The 22229-nt window shown below is 44.6% G+C and overlaps 1 protein-coding gene across 1 annotated transcript; it reads left to right on the plus strand.

Annotated features, from left to right (window-relative positions):
* The first annotated feature begins 1703 nt into the window (after window positions 1-1703).
* smad7 (SMAD family member 7) lies at window positions 1704-18762 on the plus strand. The gene is made up of 4 exons (XM_034123064.1): window positions 1704-3139; window positions 4012-4065; window positions 7123-7194; window positions 17418-18762. Exons 1-4 carry the CDS (start codon window positions 2674-2676, stop codon window positions 17954-17956), a joined length of 1131 nt encoding a protein of 376 aa, XP_033978955.1. The 5' UTR covers window positions 1704-2673; the 3' UTR covers window positions 17957-18762.
* Window positions 18763-22229: the final 3467 nt, after the last annotated feature.

The following is a 22229-nucleotide window of genomic DNA, read 5'->3' on the forward strand; positions in this document are numbered from 1 at the left end:
ACACACACACACACACACACACACACACACACACACACACACACACACACACACACACACACACACACACACACACACACCCCTCCTCCCTCCGACCCTGCACATCTCATCATTATCAGCCATCCACCCCCCTGCCCTGCAGCGACACTGGCTCACTGACACATTAACATACTGCTGCCTGCACCTCCTCCCCTGGACTGCTGTCTGTCTGGGGAACACAATTAGGCTGAGGAGGAGACACGCATTCACATTCGAAAAGAAGGCATTCATGTTAATGCAGCTCAGTGTGGGCTGCTGAGGGACTCTGCAGGCACATATGTATGTATATTGTTGAAAATGCAGGGTATTTCAGCATAGTGGTGTCTTTTTTACATGCGTAAAACACACCAAACTCATACAATTCAATATGCATCATTAATAATATAAGAACTGAGTCTTTGTCAAAGCACCTGACTTTTTATTGTAGTTGTATGTAAAAAAAGAAAGAAGGAAAAAACAACTAAACTGCCACATTGTTTGTTAGGGTAGGCAGCCCATGTCTGTAATACTTCACATAATACGGTAAATTGATACAAAATCAAACCCTCACGCCTGTCATAATACATATGGATTAAGCTGATAAAAGACAGTAAATAAAGTGGGTAGATCCTCTACTGGCAGGCAGGAAATTGATCCTCAGTCGATGGATCATTCTAATGGATAAATAAAGAGGGGTGGAAACTCTTGTGTTGATAATTAAGGAAGACAAACTCAAAAGACACTTAAGTAAGTGGGTCCCATCTGAAAGACAAACGTCCAGCGGGAGGCAGCAGCGCGCTCTCATCTGTGTTTCGGACATGTTAGTTTTTTTACTTTGCTGCCCTAAATTAAGACTCGCAGGCACAATGTATCTCTCCCCTTCGTCTGTCGTGGAAGACCCAAACTACAGCCATTACAACTTGACAATTTACATCTGAACAGCTATTTAGGTAGTTGTGCTTAATGATAGTGCAAATGATGCCTGAGAAGCTGTAATCAGGGCACATAACCCCACAAAATCAAACCAAAGAAAACCCTGATTGATCATCATAATAATCGGAAAAATATGTATTATGAGATTGTACGGACTATTGCTACCATATTCCAATATAAATGATTTCCTTCATCACTTATCCATGGACTATGTAACATGGGCTACATGCATTATTTGTAGTGTGAATATAGGATAGGTATCACTAATAAAACCCTGATCCCACGCCTTAACAGGGATAAGATATTAAATAAACTAACATTTCAAAAGATACAAACGTGTCTTGTGTTGTATGTTATGAAAGCTCGTTGAGTAGTGCTCGTGCGTAAAAATAAACTTACATAAAAGATACATAGGAAAACATAATATCTGGTAAATTAACCACAAAATAACCACTAATGCCTTGTATCATTCAGGTTTAACAGAAATAACTTGAATTATAAGTGTATTTATTTTTGACCAAACTTAGTTTTTCAACTGCGTCCTCTTATTTTAAACGTTTCACTTTGTAAACTTTTTCTGGGGAAATGTTAACTTTCCAACTCCTTTTTGGGTCTGTGTGTGTGTGTGCGTGTGCGTGTGTGTGCGCTGTGGGCTTGTTGTTTGCGCAACACAATCACATTTCTTTTAAGCGACAGGGTGTCTAGACACACACGTGACCGGGCGCGTCAATGCGCACTGGAGACGGAGCAAGGGCACCCAAACCATCCGCCTCATTTACAGACAGAAAGCCTCCTACCCCCCTCGAGATCACTCGTCGACTCGCTTTCTTCCACACTCAGACACGGAAACTCGGTGCGAGATACGAGGTTGGATTATTTAATCTTTAAGGATTCAGCTACTGAAATAGGCTACGAAGCTCGGTTCTCGGAAGTAACCCGTGGGTCGCTATCCCTTTTCCTCAAGCTTTCAAACGCAACACAACTCGGGGGAGAGAATCATTCCTTGATTTGCTCCCTGGCTCCCTGAACGAGGCTCATTCTTGCCATCAGATCACATCCTCTGCAGACGAGTGGCATATTTAGACGATACCGGATAAAAAAGCCTCCGCGATCCTGCTGAAGAGCCCTACTCCGTGCAGTCGGATCAAGGATTTTGTGGATTAATGCTCTTGAAGACACGGTGGCGAGCTTCGGTTTTCATGGGATAATTGTGATAGCCTTTTAGGCTTAATTAGGCCCCAGCTCGTCTATTGTCTACTACAGCTAATGCGCTTAGATAGAAAGATGTTTTGACATTGTTTTTACGCTGAAAATCGACACGGGGTGTGTTTTAAAGGGGTCACTTCGCAGCGCTTTAGGCTGCACATCACCAAGTAATTGTAACGCATCCAGGCTACATGCTGCTGTGTAATAGCAGACGTGTTTAAGCTGCAAGATTCATTTTTATAGTCTAATATTAAACACCGTGTAGTGATGATTATCAATCCGCGAAGGAAAAGCTGACTGTCCCGGGAACCTCGGCTGTTTTTCGGGGAACAAGCCTGCAGGAGAAGGCAGCAGAGACTGGCGTATGCTACAGATTTCCTCTGCTTATCCAGCTCCCAGTTTTTCCGCCGTATTTTCTCAGGCTGCTTGTCATTGCCTGGATTCGGATCCCGGAATCTTCATGATTTGCGGACACCATGCTCGTTTTTTAGCCGGGGAACCCTCTTTTCGTCCCGCATGTTTAGGACCAAACGATCGGGGCTCGTCCGGCGACTCTGGAGGAGCCGTGCGCCCGTGGAGGGCGACGGTGAGGCGGATAGAGGGACGCATGGCTCCGGGGGCTGCTGCATGGGCAAAGCGACAAAGGTGGCCAAGTCCAACGCCGGGTCGGAGGCTGAACTGAAGGCGTTGACAAACTCTATACTAAAAAAGATAAAAGAGAAACAATTAGAGGTGCTTTTGCAGGCGGTGGAGTCTAAGGGGGGAGCCCGAAGCCCCTGCTTGCTCCTGCCCAACAAAGTGGACGCCAAAGTGGGTCAACAGTCTTACTCTCTCCCCATGCTGCTCTACAAAGTGTTCAGGTGGCCGGACCTCAGGCATTCCTCGGAGCTGAAGAGGCTGTCTTGCTGTGAATCTTACGGGGAAATCAACCCAGAGCTCGTTTGCTGCAACCCGCACCACATGAGCAGACTTTGTGAACTCGGTGAGCTGGATCCCTTTTCTATAATAACCTCATCCTCACAACAAAAGTTCTGAAATTGTGTTTAATTCTCTGGTGGCCGGGCCTCATTTTAAATCAAGTGCACATCAGACACCGTGTCATTAGGCCTATGTCAAATAATTACCAGACTCTTAAAGGGATAATTAGCCTAATTCAAATGACATCACCTCTCTTGGCACAGTCTTGTGTTTCCATAAGGTCAAACTTGACCGATGTGGAAAGCGTGCCAAGTGGCCCCCTTCATCTTTTACAAAGTGGGTGTCATTCAATTTGATGAGGCCTCTTACATTTAAATAGTAACATCATATATATGTTTTCCATCCAATTATAATAATGATGATTTATAGCTCGATAGTGTTGCTAATGTTGTTTTCTTAATTAGGCTACATCCTGACTTTAATATATGTTTTTTAGCACTTGTGAGCTGTTTATTCCACTTTAAATCCGGATGTTTTTTTAACTTCATCAAAGCCCCGTTTTTTTTAAAACTAACAGCCCATCTGGTATTTCACAATTGGCATTTCCAAAGTGCAAAGCGACTCATCCAGGGCTTTAGAGTCTTTCCACGGTGAAGTTCCCAGGGCCTGTTTGTGTGTGCTGGCTTGGCGTCCTGGGCCAAAAGAGGCCTGTATCTCAGTTTGTCCTAGACGCTGATAGTGGCCCTCCTGGCGCCAGGCGGCCCCCCGTTTATCTGCCTGCCAATGAAAGGCAATAGCCGCCCGGCCAGCCTCTCCAGGCTGAGCTGACAGACACAAAACCTTTTCCCAGAAGAATGACAACTCTTATCATAAAGTTAAGATCTCTCCCTTGTTATTTTCTCATGCTCTGCTTCTCTTTTCCTCCCCTCCATGCAGAGTCTCCTCCTCCTCCATATTCACGCTATCCCATGGACTATCTTAAACCACCAGGTGAGCTTAATGTACACATGCATAAATGCATATTTGTATTTCCTGCAAAACATGCACATCTAAAAGGCTATCTTGTATTCATGCATTGTTGTGTTGTCTGACATTACATTTGCATATGGTTTTACACACATCCCCTGCAGAGTGTGTGTGTGTGTAGGAAACAGCTCTATGTTGTGATTTATGATAGCAGTGGAGTGGCACGCCTGGCTGGCTGGGCAATTCGGGCATGGCTGGCAGCCAGGGCAAAGCAACACAAAGTTGAGATACCAGCTATAGACTGACTGGCATGTCACCAGGGGCATAGTGTGTGTTTGTGTGTGTGGCTTATTGGCAGAAGGGTGAAGTAATCATCAGATTAGGGTTTAGGACCTGTTTGTTTGGGTGTGTGTCGCCATCACACATCTGTTTTCGGGTTTGTTTTTGCTTTGGCCTAATTGTTTTGTCCCTCCACCTGTGCCAGACTCTACATGCTGCTATGGTTGTCATCCTATTCCCCGGTGCTGGAAAGTGGCATCAGGTTATGTCATAGCCTATTAAGTCAGCTTTGAAGTGTGTTAGATTTCATGCTGTAACCAGAATAGTTCGAGACTGAACAAGAGGTCCTCATGTCACAGAGAGGGTGACAAATATATACATTGTAGTATACAGAAGATCATTTTCTAGCTTCATTGTTCATTTAGCTCGGTCTGCTCGTGCAGGAAAAGCGGAGAGTTGAACAATGACCTGCCAGCCGGTTAGTCAGGAGAAGGAGAAAGTGGCTTTCATTGAGTGGAAACAATAGGAAGTCATTGCAGCTGCAGCTGTGGTTCTTCAAAAGCCTCCCTTCTCCCCTGTCTTTATTTACCAGGCTTTTACGATATTGTTTTAACTGAAAATAATTGCCAAAACCTTAAACACAAGCAGAATGTATCTCAAATGATCAATAGTGAAATCCTCTTCATACTTAACTTCCTCCTGATGTGATGTCTGTCTCAGTGTAGCCTCTTTGTACCAGTTTAGCTGGAAACTTTCCAGGGGTAAAAGGAAACAAGAGGGTAAATAGGAAATGCAAGCTGGATGCAGACAAAGGAAATTATTATACAACAAATGTTACCACCCTGTGTCCCCTTGAATTGCTTTCACTCTATGGGAAATGGATATTGAAAGCAAGAACAGAACAAGGCGAGGAAAATATCATCTGGTTGTTCCCAGAGTAGAGCTTTTATACTGAGGAAGAGTTAAAATATGCCTTCTTTTAAGTCATATTTCAGCCTTTAGGTGAGAAAGTGCAGCAATCTTTGTGCTATTTCCTCCTTTAATAAGGTCAGCTGCTGTCTGTCTGTCTGTCTGTCTGTCTGTCTGTGTGTGTGAAAGACAACATATATTAATAGGACAATGGACCAGGCTGGAGGGTGCAGACACACACACACACACACACACACACACACACACACACACACACACACACACACACACACACACACACACACACACACACACACACACACACACAGAGAACAGATGAGCTTATCAAGCAGAAAGATGGGGGGGTTTTCCCCAGTGGCCTCAGGGGCTTTATATTAGCCCCTGTTAAATCATCATGACATTCAGAATATCTGCATAGATATCTTTCAGGAGGAAATCAGATGCAAAAAAAAAAAGAAGGGAAGTGGGGTTATATGTGTCAGGGCCTGTCTGCTGCAGCAGTGGTGGTCAGTATGAAAGCAGCCGAGACGTAAAAACGCTACCTTGTTTCAGCTCTGGGGAATATAAATCACCCACTGTTTAGCTCCTTCTCTCTGATGCCCCCTCAGCCCTGTGGTCAGCTGTGAACTGTTGCCCGGGAGACTAGGGCAAAAGCTCCTGGCAGCCAATGAAAGCGCGGCAGGTTGGGGCTCTGCCATTGCATCTCGTTACTGTGGCCACAAGCAGCACGGCCGCGTCCGGACGGGGCAGGGTGGCAGGGAGGAGGCTCGCTGTTTCTTTATTACTTTACAGCTTCGGCAGCTCCGCTCGGTCAAACACAGGCCCAGTGAGACGGTTAGCCGGATAGTGGAAGTATTTAACAGAAATATCCTCCTCCAATTCGCCAGATGTGGATTCAACTAATACTGAGCTCCTTCTTCGTATATCCCTTCACATCCAGTGTGGTCGTTCCAATACACCTCAGATAGAGCAATTCAAAGGCAATTTTTCCCATTTTAGCTTCATACTTTAACGCAACACTAACATTCAAAGCTTGCACTGAGTGGAGTCACACTGAGGTTCAATGGATGGAAGGTGAAGCGCTGTGTTGACGTGCTGCAAGAGGAATGTATTATTAGTGAATACCAAGCTACCAGCAGCAGCTCTGCAGCGGGGTTAGCCAGCTCCCAGCAGCGTTCTACTCCGCTCAACACTCATAGCGTTTTTTTGTAAAAAGCTCCATTCAGGTGTCATGTTGTAACTAGTCTACATTACATGTCTTGGTGGGAGTTAAGCATTCAAATGCAAAGAGAGTGAGAGAGAATGATTTGATTGTCTTTTCTTGTCTGACGGCTTGTGTGGTGTACATTTTAAAGTGAACAGCTTTTGAGGCTCCGTGGGTCATAAAATGTAAAACTCGATCAAGAAACGTCACATCGTCATACTTCTAATTCCTAAGGCAGAAAAGCACAAGCAGGAATTGTATTGAGAGGCAGTTATCAAACCTCTACTTTAAGAGGAAAACACATTTGATTATTGAGCGCGGATCAGAAGTCTCCAGCCCTCACCTCAGTCATTAGCAGCCCAATGCAGCTCCTTCAAGATCAGCAGCTCGTCTGCAGAGATGCCGGGCTAACGTTCCTCCTGAAGCAGTGGATTATGAGGGATTATCAGGGGTGTAAGAAACTCTCGTCTGTAAGTCTTGTCTGTGTGTGTGAGAGTGTGAGCTTCATAGTCAGCGTCTTCATTAGGCATTGATTTCACTGGAGTGATTGACGGTCTCACAGCTGCTGCTTTGCCTTCTCCCCTCGCACACACACACACACACATGAACACACACACACGGGAACACACACAGTGCTAATTCAAAGTCTCTCTTCCTCTCTCCATTAGATTCTCCAGACTCCGGACCTTCATCCAGTGAGACTGGGGGAACAACATACTCAGCCCCTGTGGGGCTTTCAGGTAAATATCCCTACAAATAGATTCCTCATCTTTTGCTGGCGGCCTTCCTTTTTGAAAGTCGTATTATTTCCCTCCTCTGTTTTCTTTTCCTTCTCCTGTGCATTCCTCCCAAAACACACACTCATCTCCCCTCCATACTTGTGATGAGGCAGTGATTGTGGGGGCCCCTGCTTCCCCTCTGTAATAAAAAAAAAAAAGCCAGTGAAGGAGGGTGGTGTATTTCTCCCACATCCACATCAATTCCTCCCTCTTGGCTCTTTGAACAACGCTGCTCTCTTCTCCTCTTCCTCTTCTCTTTCTCTGTGTTATGTTGTAATAGAAGACAAACATGACAAACTGTTGTTTGGAGAAGAATATGCTCTGTGCGTGCGGTATTGTGGGAAAAAATAGCAGCAAAGAGGGGCTTCGACTGACATGCCAGTGTTTGTTTGGGTGTGTTTGTGCGTACAGGGGATGTCTTTGTGGACAGTTAAGTCTCCTCTGGGCTCTGTGTGTGGATAAGAGCGAAACACAGGCGCCTTTCTTTCTTCCATCTCTCATGCAGGACGTGTTTCGGGCTTCCTCAGCTTTCTCCCATAATCCCCTTTGGCAGCATTGCCTTCCTTGCCCTGCGCCCTGTCCGCAGGCTACAGCAGAAGATGGTGTTCACGGCGAGAGAGAGGGAAAGAGAGTCTGAGATTGCTCTGTGCTGTACTCTGCTTTCCTTTGCCTCAGATGGTTCTCATTACTGGGCCTTTAAAGCCTGTTTTATGTCAGTTTGTGTTCACTGCCCATTTCCCCCCCTTCTTTGTTTGGTGGTAAGGGGGTTAGCTAGACTGCCTGCATGTGTGTGTGTGTGTCCTTAGATGGGGAACGAGATTGGAGCATTGCTTACAAGAACAGAGGAACTAAAAAATCTGTCTCCTTTTCTCTACTTCTTCCTGTCCTCTCCTCCAAGTCTTCAGATGGACATTAAAGTCCTCTCTGTGTGCATTAACAAAAGACACATTTTCGACCTGGTTCTAACTGTGAAACCCTAGAACTGAGAGTCTTAGCAGGCGCCCCCATGCTCCCTCCCTTACTCAGCAAGACATACCCTCCTCCCCTGTTTTCCTTCCTGGCGAGGATGAGCGGCCAGTGCTCTGGTGAATGGGCCTCCTCAGTAAAAAGCAGTAGAGGTAGAAAGGCCAGGGCGGGATGGCCAAAGCTCTCTGCCCTCATGATTTCCCTGCTCCTTTGCTCCCCCTCCCCTCATACTCTCTCCCTCCTTTGCTCCCTCCCTCCCTCTGGGGCTCTGACAAAAGAAACATGGCTCTCCCAGAGGCCCGCTGCTGACCTTCTAATTCACTCACTCTGCCCTTTTGATGTTCTTCTCCAGACATATTTACAGAGGAGAAGGAAGAGAGAGGAGGGTTTCTTTGAGGGAAAGACTTGGAGAGTCAGGCTGTTACTTTTCGCTTTATAGTAGAATAAATAGATGCTTGTCGACATTGAGAAAAAGATGGAGTGGATTGGAAAGCAGCTGCAGTTATGCTTTAGTAAGAGAGCTTCAAATGACCCAAAAGAGATCTTCATTCATCTAAGTCAGACAGAGCCTATGATATAAGGTTAGAGATATCCTCTTCCTCTCATGCTTCCTTTTGAATTGTCCTTGTTTTTCCATCTTAAAAAAGCCAAGAACATCCAGGCTGGAAGGAGTTAAGTGAGCTGCGACAGCGACAAGCGCAAATGCAAACTAGGCTGCCTGCCAGGCTACCAGCTCCAAAGCTCCTCTCGCTGGCTCACGTCATCAGCTTGGAACAGAGCGGAGAGGAGGGAAGGGAAGAGGAGAGGAGGAAGAGAGGGGGGTTTGATGGCTGGAGGCCTGGAGCTTGGAGTCAGGGTGCTGATCTTGGTTTGAGTTGGCGTGAGGGCTTTAGCTCAGAGGTTTAGATTTGCCCAGAAACGGAAGAGAGAGATCAAGAGATAGATCTGTAAATGGGAGATCGGGTCAGGGTTAAGAGGGCACTGGATTGTTGGTTATGAATCTGTGGAGTGTTAAGTAATATTTAATCGTGTTAGAGACTGAGCGGCTCTAGTGGCACCCACTTAGCCAGACGTTTTGTTAAGCACCAAGGAGTCTGGACCAAAGTTTTCTGTGTGGATGTGTGAAAGTCTAAAATTGGCCAACTTTTGAACTAAGTCTGGAAATCTGACTGATAGTATTTGGTAATTCATGAATTGGAAACATTTCAGGCAGTCCAAATACGTTTTGAGTATCAATACCCAGCCATGGTGTGTACATGCGTTTAATCTTCTTAACAGGCGAGTTATAGACCTCTGTTCTTGCCTGGCTCTTATTGGATGTGTAGCATCAGTGTGTGTGTGCCTGCTGGTGCCATCGGGGACTGACCCGGAGTGCCTGCGTGTAAGAGGATCCAGTCGGGCTGCGGTGACATATACGCACACACACGCATTTTCACACATACACACAGACGGGCAGATAGAATGACCTGGTGCGAGCCCTGGCGCACGGCCGACTGTCACACAGGCGCTTCCTCCCACTGCAGGTTAAATTTAGGCCGAGTTGTATTCTTATACCACCAGCCAGTCAGCCCGCTCGACAGACAGTCGGCCAGCCCTTCAGTCAGTCAATTAGTCATCCAGTGAATCGGCTGGAGGTATAACCTTCATCAGGGGCTCTGACACAGATTCAATTCAGTCTTGGCACCTCGGCTCATTAAATCAAACTAGTTCTGCTGTCATATGGAGGGCCCCGAAGAAACGTCCCATTTTCAGTGCAAACGCAGTGGGAGAAAAGGCCTGTGGGTTGTTTTGAATTGGTTGTTATGAGTTATTTACAGGAAGTGAGGTTTAAATTATACATGGCCAATGTTAATACACAATCTTAGAATTTTATGGAAAGCTAACTTCCAGCAATCAGCGGCTCGAGTCAGAAACAGAGCGCCCTCAGTCTCCCTCCTCTCTCTCTGCATTCCTGCCTTGTTTGGGTTAGCAGGCAAAGGAAAGGGCTGCGCAGGATATGACCTCATGTCTTTGAGGAAAAGGGGAGCGGACAGGGAGGCAGCAGAGGCCTCTTCTTGACAGCAAACAAACACTGAAGTGCACCAACCTGAAGAGGGAGGGAGTAAAACAAAAAGAAAGGCAGAAGGTTAACATTTGTTTCTGAACAGATTCAAAACTAGCCTTTTTAGGCCTGGTAGATTTGCTATGGAAACAATTTAAAGAAAATGAGAGCCAAAAGACTATATCTGCTAAGGTTGAATGTCGATGTTCCTTTTGCTTGAACAGTAAGAGGGTGAAATTAAGTGGGGAGAGAAGATGGCGGCTTTGGGTGGAGAAAGAGATGGCCGGCAGCTCTGCTCTGTTCTCTGTAATTTGGAGGCTGTGTTCAGCCAGCGAGCTGAGCAGAGCCGGGCCGCTCTGTGCCGGGCCAGGATCTCTCATTACTCCCCACTTCCTCTCCTTGCAAGGCAGCCAAGCCGCCTCTTGGCAAGGGACTTCATTTTGGTTTTGGCCGTCCTCTGCTCCCCACCCTGTGTCATTATGCTGCACAAATCGAAAAAACAGCACGCAGAGACAGTGGAGGATGGAGAGAGGGGGGGAAAGAAGAGAGGAAAGAGTGCCTAGCTTGTTTGGATTTGTTCTGAAGATTTTCTCAGATTTAGATGCTTTATGCTGTTTTGTTCTCAGCGTAGCATCCAGACAGCATTAACAGTTGAACACGTTAGGCTACCTTAGCATTAGCTCAGTTGATTGAAAGGTGGGCTATGCAGATTTGGCTACGAGCCAGACCTGGAGGGAAGCCCAGAACAAGATGAACATTGTTTTGTTTTGCAATCACTCTGAGGTAATGTCAAAATCCACTTCCACAATGTATGAAGGAATGAAAGAGAGACCAAGTGTGAAGGAGAAAGAGGACGGGAGGGAGAGAACCCCCTCTTCAGCAGGATAAAGACGGAAATGGAAATAAGTGGAGACACATTTCTGTTAACCTGTGTGTGTGTATGTGTGCTGCTGTCTCCACCCTCTCGTCTGCTCATTCATGTAGTCAGTTTCTTTTGTGTACTCAGACTGGAGGGGTGCGTGTGCGTCTTCATCTAAGCGACAGACTCAGCCCTGTCAGTGGCCACATCTCTATCACAGACTGCAGTGCTGGCATTACCACATGTACACACACACATTCACAGACATACAGAGGTGCATAATTATTAATTACAGAGAAACAACACAGACACAACTGGCTCTGCTGGTTGTCTGGAGTGTTTGAGTTCCCACGGTGTCTCACTACATTACAACAATGTAGGTGATTGTTCTTCTTGTCTGTCCATCTGTCCGTGGCAAGTGATCCTCTGACTTATGTGTTTACAAAAGTCAGCTGTTGAAATCATAACCGCCTGTCTGGCACCTTGTTTCTTACTAGCCCAGCCCAGTGTTTATTTGTCCTGTCACCTTGGGAAAGCTGGGTTGCAGGAGATTGTGTGTGTTTTTGTGTGAGTGAGGGTCAGCTTGATGAAGTGTTGGAATAATAACTCCACAGGAGGAGGAAGGAGGTGTTACAGGGGAATAAAATGTCCTTCAGTGCAAAAAGTAGAATTCTGATAATGTGGATCCAAATGGAAGATGCTGCCCAATTAATTATGAAACATTCCTGTATTTTCTCTTAAGCTGAGCTATAACACCATGCCCCAGCCGCATCAAGATATGTGGTATATATCAAGTAATTATAGCAGAAACTTCTACTCAGAGAAAATTATACTGCAGAAGGAGGCTTTAGGAAAACATATTCCATTTCTTCTCCTTATCTTCTCCCGGTCGTGGCCGGATGGTTCATGTTAGAGATGGCGTGTCTGCAACTCATTCTCTATATCTGTGTTTCTGCAAGGAGTCAGATCTGTAGATAGCGAAACTGTGCCACTCCCCTATGTGGTTTTCCTGCCATCAGGGCTTATTTAGGTTTCCTGAAGTGGGGGGAAGGACTTCACTTCGTCTTACGTAACTTGCCACCCTAAAGAGGCACTTCCTCTTTCAGCTCTGTCCCTCTATTTATCGGCTTACTAGGTCTAAACAAGATGTAATTTAATTTTTAGAGAGCAAGAGAAGCCACATTAAGTCCAACTAGCACACTTTTAGAAAACTGTGGGGTTAGAAAGAAGTGAGATCACCAGATTTCTGTAACCCAGATCCTCATCCCTTCTTGAGGCCATGCATCTGGAGGCTACATTAGTTGCTACTAGCTTGAATTTCTAACCAAATTGTTGGTACTCTTATTAAAGAAATGTAACTGATAAATTACTTAAATAGCCTAATTCAAAGACATTGTTTTTACAGATTCAAATTCAAAGGCTTTGTAGTGTAGAAATCGTCCCAAGCTCCTCCAACATTGCAACATAGTTATATAAGACATGAAACAGTAAAACAAATCAAAACATAAAAATAGTGCAATCTGACTGCAAAAAAGACTGCATGCTATTCTGCACTATAACACTGATCGTAATCTTTCCAAGCACAGATTGACTCAGATTAACATTATAGCAGTAGAAAAGAAATACAGTTTATGGCCTAAACTTTCAAAGCTGTATTATAGATGTGAGACAAGGACAGTCCTCCTGCTGTCATTGCACATAGCTGATCTTTCTGAAGGGGTCACCAGCCATTGAATAAGAAGATAGTTAAGTTACCAGTAACAAGGTCACTGCTTAGTTATCTTACTATACTTTCACATTATTTGTATTAACTCTAAACAATCAATTAAAACAAATGTTAACACAGAGAGTGAAATGCACAGGTTTAACAGACAGAAACACAAGGCTGAGTATATACGGCGTGGCACAGAGAACAAAAGGAATGCATCCAGTGTGACCCTTGACCTTTGGAATAGACTTTCCCCGCTTTGAGAAAGGGTGTTGACTTAGAAAATAAGGCACCATGAAGAGTCCTTCCTTTCCCCTAGAGCCATTTCCTTCATGTCTTTCCCATTCCTCTCCTCAGACGCTGTGTTTCTAATGACGACAGGGTCATTACATGTCTGAGGCCAGGGAGGCACAAACACACACTCTTAACACGCACACGCATATAAAGGGCTCTCAGGGATCGATGCGAGACTATTTACCGATGTTGATAGTGTTGTGTCCAGGAGTGAAGGTTGAAAAGTGTGTGTGTGTGTGTTGTGTGTGGTGTGGTGTGTGTGTGTGTGTGTGTGTGTGTGTTGTGTGTGTGTGTGTGTGTGTGGTGTGTGTTGTTGTGTGTGTGTGGTGTTGTGTGGGATGTGTGTGTTTGTGTGTGTGTGGTGTGTGTGTGTGTGTGTGTATGTGTGTGGTGTGTGTGTGTGTGTGTGGTGTGGTGGTGTGTGTGTGTGTGTAGTGTGGTGTGTGTGTGTGTGTGTGTGTGTTGATGTGTGGTTGTGTGTGTGTTGTGTTGTAGTGTGTGTGTGTGTGTGTGGTGTGTGGTGTGTGTGTGGTGGTGTGATGGTAATGATACCTTCCACTTCCAGCCTGGCCCTGAGAAGCCACCCCAGTCTGTCAACTCCGCGCCCTCCCCCTCCTCTCAGGAGCCGCCCCCCCCCCCCGCGCTCCCTTCCACGCAGTCCAATTGGTCTCAGCTAGCGTGGCGTCCACCCGTTTAAGAACAATGGACCCATTAAAATCCACAGGGGAGCTAGCAGTGTGTCTATTTGCCAAATGTGCCCTCCCTGTGCTTTGGTGTAAATATTTTGCATTGAAAGGGGGGGTTTATTTAATCACATATATTTACAGTGTTCCCCCCTCCCTCCATCCCTACTGATCATCCAGTAAATGCCTTGAAATCACTGGAGCAATATGCCGTTTTTTGTTTGCACAGCGTTGCTAATGGCCAACATACACATTAGCTCTCACCAGCTGCTTTTTGCAATCTTTACATTGCAACAGTATTTTATTTAACAAGGCGTTTTTATAATTGTTATCATCCATAATTACATGACGCACACCAGTATAATTCGGGCAATGATCTAAGAACATTTAGCTTTCGTCTTGCGTCACAGTGGACCAGCAGAGAAAGTCTTTTTTTATGTGTGGGCCCCATGGGACAATCCAGACTGGGACAGACTTGCAGCAGACATCTGACTGGAGCAGAGCAGAAAGGTCCGGGGTGACAGATGGCCTCAGGCTGCCAGCTAGCCCGCTTATCTCCAGCGAGGAGAAGCCGAGACACACAGGCTGAAAGGCCCAGAGCAGACGGGCAGGTGGGGGCGGCAGACAGATACACGGACTAATGCTTCGATAGGCAGACGTCCAGAAAGCACACAGACACACAGACAGATGTACAGACACACTCGATAAGTGTTCAGTGGCTGGAAACACACCGGTTCAAGGACAGACAGATTTGGTACAGACACTTTGACCACACACACACACACCTGCGTGACAAGCACCTGAAATAGTGTCGTACCGTAACTTGCCCAGCAGACATATCACACATACACACTCAAAGTGTTAGAAATTAAAATGTGGTTAAACAAGCCTTGCACTTGACACCAGGTGTTTTTGTACGGGGTTGCTCACATTAGTGTGTGTTATTTTATATATATATATATATATATATATATATATATGTGCGTGTGTGGCTCTGTGTTCAGCAGCATTACTCATGAGGTGTAAGCTCATCTGCTGTCAGGACAAGTTGTGAACATAGTCTTCACGAGGCTGCGCCCCACAGATGGAGGAGTCTGTCTGTCTGGCTTTCTCTCTGCTGATACTGAACAGAAAAAGTGTGGTTTTTGTTTACCTGTAAGCATAGTTTGAGCTGGACAAAACTGTCATTTGTCTCGCTCTCAAATTAGCTCTCAGTCGGTCTGTTATGTAACTGTTGCTGTGCTGCTTTATTCTTCTACTCCACTACCTTTCACAGATACATATTATACTTATGGAGGAAGTGTTTCAAAGTCAGAGAAAATAACCTCCTGATGGTGTCATAGTGAAGTCATCCTGGTCATCATGGTTTGGACTAAAACATATATAATGTAAAGCCTGCATTACAAACCAGGGGCACAGAGTTTAGAAAGACACGTATTACTCAGGGAAGGTGTAAGAAAGAAACTTTTGAGAGTTGCAGTGTGGGTTGACCAATACTATAGGGTCAGCGTATCTAGGCAGACCTTGACTTTAACCATTCTTTTTAATCCATCTCTTTCGAGACAGGACTTGTAATGTATTATTTCTACATCGTGGTACAGCAACTTCTACAGAGGGATTCTTCTTGCTTTACTAGCTGCCCCTCTCTGTTGTTTTTTCTGTCTCTCTCCAACCCTTTGCTTTGATCCTTTCCTTGCTTTTCCCTCCTCTGTGGTTCTCACTTGCTACTAGTCAGAGTTTCTGAGAGGAGAGGAGAAGAGGCGAGGGAGGGGAAGTGGGGCAGTCTGTGTAGTCCTGAATAGCAGGGTGTTTTCAGGCTGCAATGACAGGCTCAGACAGGCAGCCGCTCTAATGACCTCTGACGCCAGGCCCTGTCTCTCCCAGCAATAACAAACACACACAGGGCCCCACAGGTGAGCTCCACCAGCAGGCCCTCTGTCAGCTGTTAAAAAAGTCCAACGCATCCTTCTCCTTATCATCCGCAGTGTTCCTGTACGTACATGTAAAACAGACCCGAGAGCAAAGCTGGCCTAGGACTGGAGACACAAAAGACACTCTCTGTCTCTTATCTCCAAGATAAATGCTTTTCCCCCTCCATTTAGTCTAAGGTAGATAGCTGGGTACTTAGTTTCCCCCTGCACCCCATGAGGACGGATTTACGATAAACTCCCCGAGGCTCGGCTCTGACCAACTTCAAAGAACACAGCCCCTCTTGTTTTATGGAAGGCATGCTTTCAGTTTTCCTCCCCCCTGTCTCCCCTCCTCTCTGTTTCTGTCTCTCGTCTCTCAGTGTTGTCTTTTTCTTCCTTTTTTTTTTTTCCTGCTTCTGCCTGTGTCTAATGAAGGCTAATGACAGGCCGCGGTGAGTCCTCTCAGGCCGGCAGAGATCCTGCCGCATTAACGTTGCAGTTTGTCTCAGACGGGACCTTCCAAATTACCGGTTGCATTCACAGCCACCGCCAGATGAAACGAGAAAGGGGGGGGGGGGGGCCTGGGAAGGAGCGGGGCGACTGAACTGGCTCTGTGCGAGTCTGTTAATTTTTTTCCTCACTTATATTTCCCCTCTTCAAGCTTTCTTTACCCTTAAATGTGTCTTTAATCGCGGCTGTATCAGAGTGTGTGTGTGTGTGTGTGTGTGAGAGAAGAGAGGAAGTATAAGAGATTGTTGAGCAGTTGATGGATAGAGTTACAGCAATTAGGTGACGTCCCGTAAAAGCACGAGAGACGCTGAAAAATCAGGGGAGGAAGCAAAGTTGCAAAAGTAACAGTCAAAATATGTGAAAAGCATTCCTTCTCTTCCCCACCCCGCCCCCTCTTTCTTTCCTCTTGCGCACTCTCTGTCTCCCTCTATTTCCCTTGCGCCTGACTGGCTCCCACTTTTCTAGCTGGGAGCCAGATTTCTGTGGAATAGAGATATGAAGGGGGAGAGGGACGGCGCAGGAGGCACACTAAAGGGAGACGTGAGAGGGAGGAGGGGGGTTTGGAAACTGGAGCATAGCCAATGCTACACTTCTTTTACGCTCAGGGGAAACTTTAGACTGGAGAGGCCTAGCTTGTCAACGATTCAGACACCAGGGTTTAAGAGTTAGCGGCCTGCCGTGCTCGTCAGCTAAACACCATGTGCCTCACTGTAGACAGGGAATGGTTTACGTGTTATGAAAGTCACCTCTCTTGTTGCTCAGTTGCCTGGGCCTCGTATATTTGAGCATGAATTCCAAGATTTAGCTTATGATTTCCTCCGGCAGAGTGAAGCATGTTGCAGATTCTCAGGACAGTGAGTTGACGTCACTACATTGTTGGCCGGGACGCTACAACAATACAGCGAGCCAGACAGAAGATAAGCATTTAATGCTTAGACAAATATTGTACTGCGTGCGGACACTTGCCTGCCAGTGTCTCTGAGTTGCTTCAGGATGAGTTTAGCTTTGGCTCTCAACTAAAGCAAACTCTACTGATTCTCAAACAGGGACAAGGAGGAGGTTGTTGATCATTTCTTTGTGCTTTTATTTGAAAGCATCTTTTCCCTTCTCCTCTCATTCTATTTACTTCTCCAATGTCCAGTATCATCATGTCTTTGCTGTGCAGCTTTCCACAAGTCTGACCATGTCCCCCCCCCCTCTCTGTTTCCCTCAGATTCCCTGGCGTTACAGGAGTCTGGCGATCGGGCCCATTGGTGCGTGGTGGCATACTGGGAGGAGAAGACACGCGTCGGGCGCCTCTACTCTGTCCAGGAGTCCTCTCTGGACATCTTCTATGATCTACCTCAGGGGAACGGCTTCTGCCTGGGCCAGCTCTGCTCCGACAACAAGTCCCAGCTGGTGCAGATGGTGCGGTCCAAGATCGGCTATGGCATCCAGCTGACGCGTGAGCCGGACGGGGTGTGGGTCTACAACCGCAGCTGCTACCCCATCTTCATTAAGTCGGCCACACTGGACAACCCGGACTCGCGCACGCTGCTGGTGCACAAGGTGTTCCCCGGTTTCTCCATCAAAGCTTTTGACTATGACAAAGCCGGCAGCCTGCAGAGGCCGAACGACCACGAGTTCACGCAGCAGCCTCGCACGGGCTTCACAGTGCAGATAAGCTTTGTGAAGGGCTGGGGACAGTGCTACACGAGACAGTTCATCAGTAGCTGCCCGTGTTGGCTGGAAGTCATCTTCAACAGCCGATAGTAGCGGCTTTCCTCTTCTTCACCCTCCTCGCCTCTTCTGCCCCCCCTCACAAAACAGACTGCACCAACTTTTCCTTTTTTGTTCCGGAGATTCAAACTGAGCGAAAAAAGTTTTAAAAGAAGAAGAAGAAAGTATACGATTCTGACAGACTTTGTTTAATAAATGACTAAGATTTAATGAAATAAAATAAGAAGCGAAAAATGTATTTTATGTTATATATAAATATATTATTAATTGTAAATATGAAGACGTTTTATATGCATCATTATTTATGTATTGTGCAATGTGTTGATGAGAAAAAGAAAATAAGATGCACTTTGCTTAATATAAATGCAAAACAAAGAAATGCCAAAATAAAATAAAAACACAAATAACATTTCTGGTCCATTCTCTTTATCGTAGGATTTCTTTAGTGTTTTTTTGGTAGTTTAATTCAATTTGTCAATGTTTTCTTTTGGTTATGTGCATAATCGAAATGGTAGTATTTACCTAAAGCCCTTCTAATTTATTTGTTATTAATACCAAAGTCAACATTGGCTTAAATTTGTGTCACCGAAGTTACCATGTTGTGGTTTGTAAAAGCATTTCCCTGTGAGACAAAATGAGTCAGACGGTGACAGAGTCATAACTCTCTGTCCCTATCCTTAAAGGCTCATTACGCCTTTTGCAATTGTCTGTTTTTTCTGAGTTATTTTCGGACGAATGTCCCTCTTCCTCTCTGTCATTAACCGACCAATGACATCACAACCAGGAAGCAGTAATGACAAATTTCAGGAACCAATAAAGTCAACAGAGAGTCCAGCTTCCTGAAGGAGCCTCTTTATTTGAATGACTGATAAAGACAAAAGGAATGTATCATAAAAAGTCACCACACAAATTATTCCATGCCACACCTGAGGATATGCGCACGTACTGCAAATTATAGTGGAATATTACAACTTCATTGAGACATCTTAGATATCCGATGAATGGCCTGAATATGCGATTAGGGACGATGGCCTATTTATGACCTATTGTGTTTCCAAAAACAAGACAAAGCTAAATAGATTCCCTTCTAAAACCTGTGTGTGCGTGCATGTGTCTGTCTGGACCGCGTCCTGTTGCTAGTCAGATGGGTGTCTGTGAAGAGGATTACTACTGTAAGCCTGCTTTACCCACACACACTGTCTCAAAGACCTACATTCACAAGACCCACTTTCCACGCCATCCAACCCCATCCTCCGCTCTGTTCAACAGCGCTTTGAAAAACCTGGGATTTTATTTAGAATATGAGACAAAATAACATTTTTAGCTCCAGTGACTCAGTTGTGGAGGCAGGACTGAAATGGAGCATGCATGATGTGTACTTCCTCCCTTTCCCTTTAAGCCTTCTTATGAAAGAGTTTAATAGCCATTTACAAGAAAACATCAATTGTCATGACCCTAATCAATGTTTTCAAGCACAATTCACTTAGTTTATTGCTTGCATATTCAGTAATCACCAAATTGTTACTGAAAAAAGAAAAATGTTTATACATAAATATTTGAATTGTATTGGTTGACATATTTGACAATGCACACTTGGAATAATAAACATAAATCCGTGCTGATAAATACGACAGAGTTGATTTGTGAGGATTAAACGCCTCTTGAGTTAATAAACACTTGCTCAAGAACACATATTTGTATTTTTTCCCTCCAGTTTTATGATTGACTGTGCTCAGCGAATGCACAATTGTATCATTGTAAATACAATATAAACCAGAAAGAAAACTTCAACAAACAGTGGGAAATTGTACCGTGAACATCAGAATAGCCCACAGGCGGGTGGTGCCACACTGTAGGACCCTGTTCCTTGACATTGTGCACTTTAAACTCATGGCTGCCTGTTTGCCCTGCAACAATAATCCCTAACCCTGCTGATACAACGTGTGTGTCTGTGTCTGTGTCTGTGTGTGTATTAGAGAGGGGAATGGGTAATATCCATGACTTCCCTCAGACAGGGTGACCCTGTTGTTGCCTGTCTAGCGTGTCTAGTCAGCAAAGACATTCGATTACACATTAAAGCTGTATTACTGAGCAGCTTCTAAGAAAACCACATGAGCATTTTATAAGCTCCTTCCATTTCAAATGAATAATGTTTTTAGTTTTCTGGCTGCATGAATCCATGTTCAGCCATTATCTTCGGAAGTATGGTTTAACACTGAACTATTATAAATATTACTTGATGCAGATACAACAGATACACTTCATGGGGTCCACATAAGACAATTACAAGAGGACAAGATATTTTAACAGCAAGACACACAACAAAGTTCAACTTTCAAGGTTGTACCGAAGGCTGCACAAATGACATATTTATATAAATATATTTGCTTATTTTTCTGAGTGAATGAGTCTTACATCAGATTCACGTGTCTTTATATTATATAAGCACACAGTAAAGGTTGGTGATGCACATGAATAAAGTAGGCCAATATTGTAATATACATAGTATTATAATAAACAGCAGAGGTTCATATAGGAATGTCTGGCTTACGTCCTTCCTGTGCACCGTTAAACATTTGAAGTATTTTCTCACATGAAGTAAGACTAACATATCATACTTTTATTATTTCCTGGTCTGCCTTTCATCTGTTTCTTCAAATTGGTGTAACAGTGCCCCTCTGGATCTTAACGGCTGGCTCTTAGTTATTTAATGTGTGTGGTGAAACATGGGTGAAACAGAGGTATGAAGTCGGCCTGCATTGGTTAAAAAATGTAGGAATAAATAGTTAAATAAACGTTGCAGCAGCCTCACACCAGACTAGTTTTAACCTTTAGGGACATTTAACGTTGACGTCCGGGAGAGTTGCAGTGGGACATGACTATCACCTGGATATTGACCACCATGAAAGACAGCAGAATGTGCATTAGCGTCTATTAAGGTGAGTCAAAATACACCCTCCCCCACCCTGTCTGTCTGTCTTTGCTTGCTGGTGGCTTTACTGATGCTTAACTGTGTGTATTTAACTACTTGCTGTGTGGCTGTCGATGTTGGAGGTTGTTTGGTTTACTGTAGCATACTGTCCTTTGTTTGTCTGCTGTCTGCACTGCCCAGACACCATTTGGAGTTTGCATTTATTGGCAGTTCAGTCACCTGTTGGCTGTATGTGGTTGTCTGTAGCCAGTTGGCCTAGTTTAGCCTAATTATTGTTTTTCCTCCTTCCTTGTTGTGTCCTTACGTGGTGTTTATATTGCAGAAGTAGGCTATCTTTGATAATGTTGTGATATTTCTGTGGAGTGATTGGTCATCTTCATCCTAAACTATTAGTTTAGATTTATCTAAGTTTATTTTAATACAATGACTACATGACCAGGGCTACATGAAAAAGGTCGTTTGTATACTTATAATGTCAGGAGATGGCAACAAATGTTGTTTCAAGCTGCTTTTGTTTCATCCAAAAAGTTATTTTAAAAATGACTAAGAAAAACAATGACTTAATTTTAAGAGGCAGGGTGCAGCAAATGATTGGAATTGTTTGCTTCACTATTACTGAAAACACTGATTAAATAGTTTAAAATATTTGCAGGTTTATTTTTTGTGTAACAAATAAATAGTTTCAGCTCCACACATGACCAAATGTACACTCAAGAAGTAATATAATGCTGCGATCATTCCTCTTTGTAGAGTGACTTTGAAATCATCCTTTCCTGACACATTCAAAGGAAAAAGAACAAAATCCAAATGTTTCATTTAATTTTAGAGTATAAAAAATGCACCCAGAGGCTTCAGCAGTCTGAGTTGGTCAAACCAAGATGGTATTTTGCAATGTTAAGGCCCTGATGTGACGTACACATGCATGTGACTATTGTATTTAATTTAACCTGCATGTCTTTTATGCTTTTACATGATCATATTGACAAAAAATGCCACGTTTGTTCCGCCATCTTATTCCACAATATATGAAACGCTATCAGCCTCTGCATGCTGAACAGTTGTTAGAAAGAATCAAACCAACATGCGGTCTGTCTGTGGTTTAACACACCCATGCAGTAGCAGGTTAGCCTCTGCAGTGTGTGTTTTGATCTATATAACTGTGTGTTTGTGTGTGTGTGTGCAGACCTGGGGGGTTGGTAGGATGAGCATGTGGTGTGTAGGTGGGGCTTTACAAGCCTGTCTAGGTGGGGTTGGTGGGGGGTTGCTTTGGCCTGCTCTTGGTGTGTGAATGTGTCCTGACCTTTTCACTTCAGGAATAATTTATTTCTAATTACAATGTCATCTGACATTGAATCTAATGTAAACATCCTCTTG

Source organism: Trematomus bernacchii, unplaced genomic scaffold, assembly GCF_902827165.1.
Source record: "Trematomus bernacchii unplaced genomic scaffold, fTreBer1.1, whole genome shotgun sequence".
In the NCBI taxonomy this organism is placed as follows: Eukaryota; Metazoa; Chordata; class Actinopteri; order Perciformes; family Nototheniidae; genus Trematomus; species Trematomus bernacchii.